This window comes from Arachis ipaensis, chromosome B01 (genome assembly GCF_000816755.2).
Source record: "Arachis ipaensis cultivar K30076 chromosome B01, Araip1.1, whole genome shotgun sequence".
Taxonomy (NCBI): Eukaryota; Viridiplantae; Streptophyta; class Magnoliopsida; order Fabales; family Fabaceae; genus Arachis; species Arachis ipaensis.
Window position 1 is genome coordinate 43,985,730 of NC_029785.2, and position 9,033 is coordinate 43,994,762.

Sequence of the window (9,033 nt, forward strand, 5' to 3'; positions counted from 1 at the left end):
CCAAAAAAAGACCTGATCTACACCCGAGCGTCTGCTATAAATTCCAGGTAATTAATCACAACTAATACATTGAATCGACATATTCATGTTAACGTGTTAGTTTCACAGTCAATGTTCAGCAATTTTTCAACTACACAATGCTATACAAATTACTGAAAGAAAATTCATTATGTAAATTAAACCTCAGGAACTTCGTTAGATTCAAATTCATAATCCACTTCGCCTGGATTCAGCTGACAATCTGAGGTTGAATGATCCATTATCTTCAAAACGAGTTCAAACTTTGATTTCAGAAAACAACAAATCAAAATAGAAAACGAAGCTCGAGTTGCAGAGAGAGAAAAAAGTAACGTAAACGAAGAACATACCAGTGAGAAAAGGAGAGGAAAAGAACGATGGAGAAGAACGAGGGAAGACGCGCGAGAATAAAAACAACCAAATCTCAAAATAACGAAAACGAAGAAGGAAACAAATATTTTAAATTTGGTAGTTAGATATACGTGGGATCTTATATAGCGCGTGTAATCAACGTATGTGGAGCAGCGCGTATTTTAGTTTTATTGTTTAATGAACTTGTAAAGCATACAAGCCCTAATGGCTTGTATGCAGAGCTTTTCCGAATAAATTATTGAATAAATTGATGAGAAAAAATTCAGAAATTTGACTGTAACAGAAAAATAGTAAGGATACCAAAGAGTTTTTTCACTAGCCTACTAATTTGTATGTTATGCTTTTATCTTGTTCTTACCTTTAAAAAAAGGTATGTAGCAAGTTACGATTGAGCCATTAACCTAATAGTATCATAAATATTATTCTTTTTTATTTTTTGAAAGTGACACAATTACTAATACTATTTTTCTGAGCTTTTTTAGGGTGAAACGTAGTTATTAATCTTTTCGCTATGGTCATCAGCATAAAGACAAATAATTTGGTCACAAAATATTTTTCATGTCTAAGGTAGAATTTAAAGTTAAACCACTGACTTTATAGTCAAGCAATCAAATGATGAAATATTGACTTTATAGTCAAGGAATCAAATGATAAAATACGAAACGATACTAACGTAATTAAATCACAAATAGTATAATCACGCCTAAGACGCTTAACAATGTGATGCACAAACAGCTATTTTTGTGGCACCGGATTTGATGGTCCCAGAACGTTTGGACCATTAAATTGTCCCATAACAAAACATATTCTTTAAGTTTTTTAATAATTGTTAAATAGTTATTTTCTAATTTTAATTACAAATTAACCTCATATATTTTATTTAATCATAAAAATTATTTTTTATTTTATAAATTATTATTTTATTATTAATCTATTATGTTTATTAACAATAAAAAATAAAAACAATAACGAATTAGATCTTCCATTGATCGTAATAAATTTTTTGGCTATTCCAATCGATTAAAAGATTATATTTGATCCGTGACGTTCGTCCAAGATTGTGAAATCGTGTTTCTTTGAAAATCAATCAATTGGATTATCAAAACTGTCGATTAAATTTCAAGTTTCCATAACTCAATCGATTGGTCTACAGGTTGTTATCACAAAACAATCGATTAAAAATTGTAAGGCAGCATGGTTTTCGCAAAAATCAATCGATTGGTCATATTACCCAATCGATTGAACGATGACTAAAATGTGGGGATTTTAATGATTCAATCGATTGTTTATACTATCCAATCGATTGAATGCTTCTAAACGACCTGAGGTCTCACAATTCAATCCATTGGTTGTGTTATCCAATCGATTGAAGTCATCAAAACAATATGAATTTGCCGAATTCAATCGATTGGTTGTGCTACCCAATCGATTAAAGTGTGTACTACAGCTATTTCAATTTTGTTATCGTTTTTATAAATTATTATCTTTAAAATTCTATCTTCAATTTTTAAGGTTTTATTTTGATTTAGATACTCTAATCTTATCTTTTCTTCAAATGAATGTGAAAGAGTAGCAGTCCGGTCTCTATAACCGTTCTATGTATGAAAAGAGGAGATTAATAGCTATGTTAATACACATTTTGTTCCTAAACTGTGGAGTATTGCAGTGCTTTGATAACTAGTTGGAACTTGATATTAATGGAAAGAATTGAGGCTAATACGCATTTTGTTCCTAAACTGTGGAGTATTGCAGTGCTTTGATAACTAGTTGAAACTTGATATTAATGGAAAGAACTGAGGCTGATATTAATCTCCTCTTTTCATACATAGAACGGTTATAGAGACCAGAGTGCTACTCTTTCATATTCATTTGAAGAAAAGATAAGATTAGAGTATCTAAATTAAAATAAAACTTTAAAAATTGAAGATAGAATTTTAAAGATAAGATAGATGAATAATAAGATAATAATTTATAAAAACGATAACAAAATTGAAATAGGCGTAGTACACACTTCAATCGATTGGGTAGCACAACCAATTGATTGAATTCGACAAATCCATATTGTTTTGATGACTTCAATCGATTGGGTAACACAACCAATCGATTGAATTGTGAGAACTCAGGTTGTTTTGAAGCATTGAATCGATTGGGTAGTATAAGCAATCGATTAAATTATTAAAAACCCACATTTTAGTCATCGTTCAATCGATTGGGTAATATGACCAATCGATTGATTTTTGCGAAAATTATGCTGCCTTGCAATTTTCAATCGATTGTTTTGTGATAACAACCTGTAGTCCAATCAATTGAGTTATGGGAAACCTGAAATTCAATCGATTGTTTTGATGATCCAATCGATTGATTTTTAAAGAAACACGATTTCACAGTCCTGGACAAACGTCACGGATCAAATATAATCTTTTAATCGATTGAGATTGCCAAAAAATTTATTACGATCAATGGAAGATCTAATTCGTTATTGTTTTGTTTTTTATTGTTAATAAATATAATAGATTAATGATAAAATAATAATTTATAAAATAAAAAATAGTTTTTATGATTTAATAAAATATATGGGGTTAATTTGTAATTAAAATTAGATAAGGACTATTTAGCATTTATTAAAAAAACTTAAAAACATGTTTTGTTCTGGGACCATTTAATGGTCCAAACATTCTGGGACCATCAAATCCTTTGCCTTCAAATACTAGTGTCTTCGAAACCAGGATGTTCATCCAAATTGGAGTAAAGTGACAAATAAACCTTTAGAATTTACATTTCAAATATATTAGTCTTTAAACAAAAAATACTAATAAAGCTATCTAATAAATTAGTTTAAATTAAGATCTTCTACTTTAATCATAAGGACTAATTAAAAAGTAATATATTTATATCTACTATTTTAAAAAAATTATTCGTATTTTTTTAAAAATTAATTTATCCAAAATATAAATTCTTTTTTTATTTATTTAAATATTATAAAAATATATTATCAATTTCAATTACAAATGATCACCTAATAAAAAAAATCACAATATAAATGGTAATAAGTCTCATAGAGGTTGAAATTTTTGGGAGTTGATTTTTTCTTGTGCCAAAAAGCTGAATATCTCATGAGAAATGTGGCAAAATACATTGATTAGGGTATCTCTTCAAAGTTAAGTATGGGTTTATATAAGTACTTATAAATCAATCTTAACATCTCGCTTTGGTTGTGAAATAAACGCGAATGATGAAAAAAAAAAAGAAAAGAGATATAGTAGCTATAATTTCAATTTAACTCTTAAATTTTTTTTATTATGATTTTAAATGTGTAAGTCCATTTTACAAAATTTTTACCAAATTTAATAATTTTACGATTTAAATCTTTATATGATTTTATATTTTAAGTATTTAATTTACTCTTCTAATCTTAAAATTTTTTTAACTGTAATTAGAAGATGTTCAATTATTATTATGGTTCTGAAATTGGATCAGATCGACCGGTTGAACCGGTCCGACCATGAACCGGTAATACAAATAATTTGGTTCTCTACTCAAAATCGATCATCTTAAAACGAAACACAAACCGCTGAACCAGCACGAAACTGGACGGTTAGACCGGACTGAAAACCGGCCTGTTTGGATGGACGACGTCGTTTCGGTTAAATTCTTAAGGAAAAAAAAAAAAGAACGCGTGCCCAGTGCTGTGCCTCCCACTACCCCTCTTTCGTTCGTTCCTTTGTTCTTCACTAATCAAGTAATCGGAAAGCTCAACTCAAAGAAAGAAAAAGTGAAAACCCTAGGTAGCCTCCACTGCCGCCGAACGGAGTGAGCCACTGCCGTCGTCCGTCGTTGTCCGAGGTTTCTCTCTTCGTCCTTCGGCGTTCTCCAAGTCTCCAACCGCTGTCCGGTCTCAGATTCACCAATCGCAAGGAGCAGCCGTGTTTGCCACCGTCCGCCGCAGTCAGGGCTTGTCTCTTTGAGTCTTCGTCGGCCGCACAGTGCTCACTTGTTCATGTTTCTTTTTTATGCTCTTTTCAGATATCATTGAAAGATTATTGAATGTTTATGTTTTTAATGAATGATTATCTGATTAATGATTATTGATTAGCTCTGGCTGCTCTGTTCTGCTGTTGTTTTGTGTTTTGTGATCTTTTTGGGTAGTGATGTGCTGCTGCTGATGTGCTGGTTTGTGTTTTACTGTTTTGTGATTTAATTATGCATAAATTGTGACTGTCTTAATAATTAATTCAACTCCAATATTTTGTTCAAAACATTCCCAACCTTGCTGTCCTTGAATGCTGGAAATAGACTGCTTCTGCGTGGGTTGCGGAAATTAGAGCTTTTATTCTAGCACAATACCATTAATAAATCTAGCCTTCGAATTATTAGGAGTCAGGTTATACTAGTGCTAGGAAATATGAATTATGTTCTATAAGCACCCTTTTATTTGGGTCTTAAGACTGACTTTTGTGTGTCATTAAGCTTCACAAATCATGCTGCATTATGACTGGCTTAATTTTGAGATTAATTTATTTGTCTTTATTTAAGGTGGATATATGAGTTTTTAAATATGGTGATATGGTGAAAAAATTTTATTTTTTATTTACTATCTTATTTTCCCATATACAAGTCCTGAACTATACTTTTGTTGTACATTGCATCCTGCATAGGTTTTTGTTGCATTGAATGGTGCATTTCAATATTTCATACACTTTTGGAGTACTTCGCAAACATGTATAATACAGCAGTTGTTAGTCAATTAGATTTGGACTTGAAATTCAGTATATTTTGTATACTAGCTGGGCTACTTAATCTTAGTCTTAATTAAAATATAAGGTTAAGGATTTTACAACTTTTGTATTTCTAATTTTACATGTTAAAAACTGATTGTACTAAGAAGCTAGTTAAAAGCATATTTTTTTAAGCTTTGGACTAAAACTGTACGCAAATACATGAACAGTAGTTCATTTTACTGAAATTGTAGAGAGTTTGAAGAGAAAAGGGTTCATTTCTTAAATGATTGCTGCTTCTATTATTTGAAACTTTAGAGATATAACTACAAAACGATTTTTCCGGTTGAACCGGTTAAACTAGTAAACCAATAAATTAATAATTAAAATAGTTTGATGATCGTCCGATTCAGTGGCGGAGCCACATACAAGCCAAGGGGGGCAATGGCCTCCCCCAACTATTAAGTTTTCTTTATAAATTATGCATAAATTTTAATTTAGCCTTTCTTAAAATTTTTATTTTATTTTTTGTTAATTATAAAGTTTTTTTTAGCCCTTCCCTAAAAGTTAATCTAGCTCCGCCCCTAGTCCGATTCTCAAAACCTTGATTATTATAAATCACATTCATTTAAGAATTCGAGTCATAATTACTAAATTGCCATGTACTCTCGGTTTAGGGTAAAGATTTTTGCTCTACTACTTCTAAAGGAAGGTTATTTTTGAATTAAGACGCTTTTAGTTTTAGAAAGAGTTTTTGAACAAACAGAAAAATTTTATTTGTCTTTTGCAACTACAGAAGTTTAAAAATAAAGAATGAAAGAAAATGGCATCAACATATATCTTAGTTCAATTTTAAAGTGTAGTGAGATCTATGTCTAATTTTTACTACAATTATGGTGCAACTTTATTATAATGATCGACAAGATTACAAACACCAATTCAAATATAGAGATAAAGACAAATAAATCCAAATCGTTTCTACCCCAAGAAAAACAAAGCTACAATTATGAGTTTCACAAACCAAGACAAATCAGAATCCTCAAAACCAAACAAAATCAATAATAAAGACTCAAACTTAAACAGAAATTATTTGACTTTTTTTCTTATGACATGTCTTTTCTTTCATTGGTTTTCACTCACAATTTTTCATACTAAAACATGTATTTTTCTTTTCAAATAGAAAGACTCTATAATCTAAAACTCAAATATATCAATTTGAAATTAAATAAAGAAGAATCACGACTCTCAAACCTGCTGGTTGTATATTCTTTATTTTCTTCTGTTTTTTTTTTTCTTTATTTTTGATCATCTTTTTATAACAAAACAGCAGCTCCTGATCTTAATAGTCGTTGTTCTCCCAATGAATAATCATTATTGACACAATTTTTATTTCTAATATTAACTGCAATCTCTTCTAGATTTCTATTAATTCTTGCTCTTGATGAGATAAAGCTTTTTCAATATAATCAAATCATCATCTTCAGCCTTTATTATATACCAAAATACTTAATACACAACCAATCATAAAATTAATTTAACCAAACTTAATTAACCAAACTAAATATTTGTCATCACAATAAATTAAATAAAACTCTTTAAACCCAAAAATTAGTAATGAATCATAAGTTGTTACGTAAGCTACTTTTCTTCTCCTAACACTTTTAGTTATTTATTATTGCAAAATTCTATTGTAATTTGTAAATTTATGTTTGTTTTTTCAAAATTTGTTATATTTTATTTTAAAATTTTAACTTCTATCATATTTCAAAATTTAAACTATGTCAGATTTAATAACACATAAACCCTAATAACTATAAAATAGTTATTGCAGCACAAGTCTTCTACGTTAAAAATAAGGTCTCATAGTTAATCTACTTCTTACTAATTGTAATATTTAATTATTTGAATCAATGACTGAGATTTATTAGCAGGTCAACAATTAGCTCGTTTAGCTCGCAAAATAATCATTGTTTTTTTTGGACCTAACTCGCAAAATAATCTTGATTTTTTTATTTTTTGGTCAAGGCAAAATAATCTTGATTGAGAGATTTATTTCAGCTACATGAGTGGGCTACAGGCCCAACAAGAGAAAGAAAAGAACAAAAGCGAAACCCAAAAAGCACACATAAAAAAAAAAAAGCACACATAAGATTAGTAGCAGAGTGTTAAAGTTTCTGAGGCGGTGTGTATATTGACGCATAGCAGTTACCACTTACCACGATAATAGTTTGCGTATTGCGATCGCTTCTTCTGTTGTTTAAGGTATGTTTCCATTCCCTTATTCTTCTTCAATAATGGCTGTGCCTGTGAGACATTCCAATCACTCTCTAATTGCATCATTGGTTTCCTTATTTTATTGTTAATAGTTTTAATTTGGTCGTGAATTTAGTATTTTTTGTGCTTCAAATTGAGATTAGGATTCTAGACATAGACGGATCAATATTTCCACATTTTAAAGCTACAAAAATATACAAGTAATATTCCAGAGTTTAATTTTGATATACTGTTAAGTAAAGTAATTTATGCAGTTGGTTCAATTATTTTTTATGACTTGACACTATGTAATTGGAATTGGATACCTAAAAACTGTTTTAGTGCATCAAAATTAAATTTATAGGCTAATTTATATCTCCTTGAAAATGTACAAATAAAAGAATCCTTCAAAATTCTCATGTCTTTACGTGAATTCGCATTGCAGAATGAAACCAGAATCGAAAAGAAAGAGTGACAAAGCCCACAATTGTAGCCATGAAAAACCTTCATGTTTTGATAGTTTTGCTGAAATGTCAAACGCTCTGTTAAATTCTGATATCACCATAAGAAACCAAAGTTCTTCCATTATTCTTGGTTCTGCAACTAATCAAGATCCTAATTCAATTCAATCTCTCTCAAAAGGTTAGTGTTTCATTTTTTTTTTAAATTTAAATTCAATAATAATCTTGAAATCATTGTGAGTATCTTTTTATTTTTTAATTATAAATTTAAACTTAACATGTGTAACAGATTGCTATGACTTTAGTAATTTATTGAAGACATTGAATTACATAGAGAAGAAGAGTGCCAAACGCATAATCGTTGTTAAGAGGGTTGATAAGAAAAAAGAAAAGAAAATGAAGAGGAAGAAGGAGAAGGAGGAATTTCAAATAATAAAATTCTTGACAATGAACCCAAAGAAGCCGTTTGAAAGAATTGTAAGAGTAAAAGGTGGAAACAGAAAGGAGCAAAATTCAGAGAAAAACTCAGATAATCAATTTGGCTTGGAAGAGTTTCTTGATGCTGTAAATCATGGAGGCTTTCATCTTAGAACAAGGATTCATATTAAGAATAAGAATACCCAACAGAAAGAACCAAAACACAAATAAATTTGGTTGGCTATCATCTTAGAAGAAGAGATTTTTCTTCTAATTCAAACATTAGTGACTGTATGTCCGTCAAGATTTATATTCCGTCCAAATTTATATTTCTCTTACTTTTAGAGTAGATAAGAACTTCTAACTGTGATGTCATGATGAAATCTTGTTAGATATTATTCAATTTGTTTTTCCTGTGTTTTCTCTTGCTTTAAATTTAGTGTTTAAAGATTTTTTTTAACCAATTCATGTAAGATATTAGTCAATTTGTTTTTCGTGTGTTTTCTCTTGCTTTTGGTTTTAGTGTTTAAAAATTTTTTTTTTGACAAATTCTTTTATATGTTGTAAAAGGAGAGTGAGAAATTTGTATTCACTAGAAGATAATATAATTTTTTGAGAGTTCATATTTAGATTGATCTTTAAAATTGTATTTATATTTTAGAGTGATTCTAGAATTTAGATAAGATGAGTGTGGATAATGTTTTGATAGTTTCATTACATATTTTTATTTTGTTGACACCCAAATTTAATCAAGTTGGCTTAAATCCAATAAAAATCACTCATACAAGATGCGCATG

The 9,033-nt window shown here is 29.5% G+C and overlaps 1 protein-coding gene across 1 annotated transcript; it reads left to right on the forward strand.

Moving 5' to 3' along the window:
• On the forward strand, window positions 7,151-8,747 carry LOC110269869. Its single transcript, XM_021117703.1, has 3 exons — window positions 7,151-7,367; window positions 7,804-8,000; window positions 8,109-8,747. Exons 2-3 carry the CDS (start codon window positions 7,805-7,807, stop codon window positions 8,465-8,467), a joined length of 555 nt encoding a protein of 184 aa, XP_020973362.1. The 5' UTR covers window positions 7,151-7,367; window position 7,804; the 3' UTR covers window positions 8,468-8,747.

Bases quoted from the DNA above. Each gene is read 5' to 3' on its own strand.
- LOC110269869 (XM_021117703.1), top strand. From the start codon at position 7,805: ATGAAACCAGAATCGAAAAGAAAGAGTGACAAAGCCCACAATTGTAGC. The intron at 8,001-8,108 runs GTTAGTGTTTCA...CATGTGTAACAG, and splicing joins AATTCAATCTCTCTCAAAAG to ATTGCTATGACTTTAGTAAT.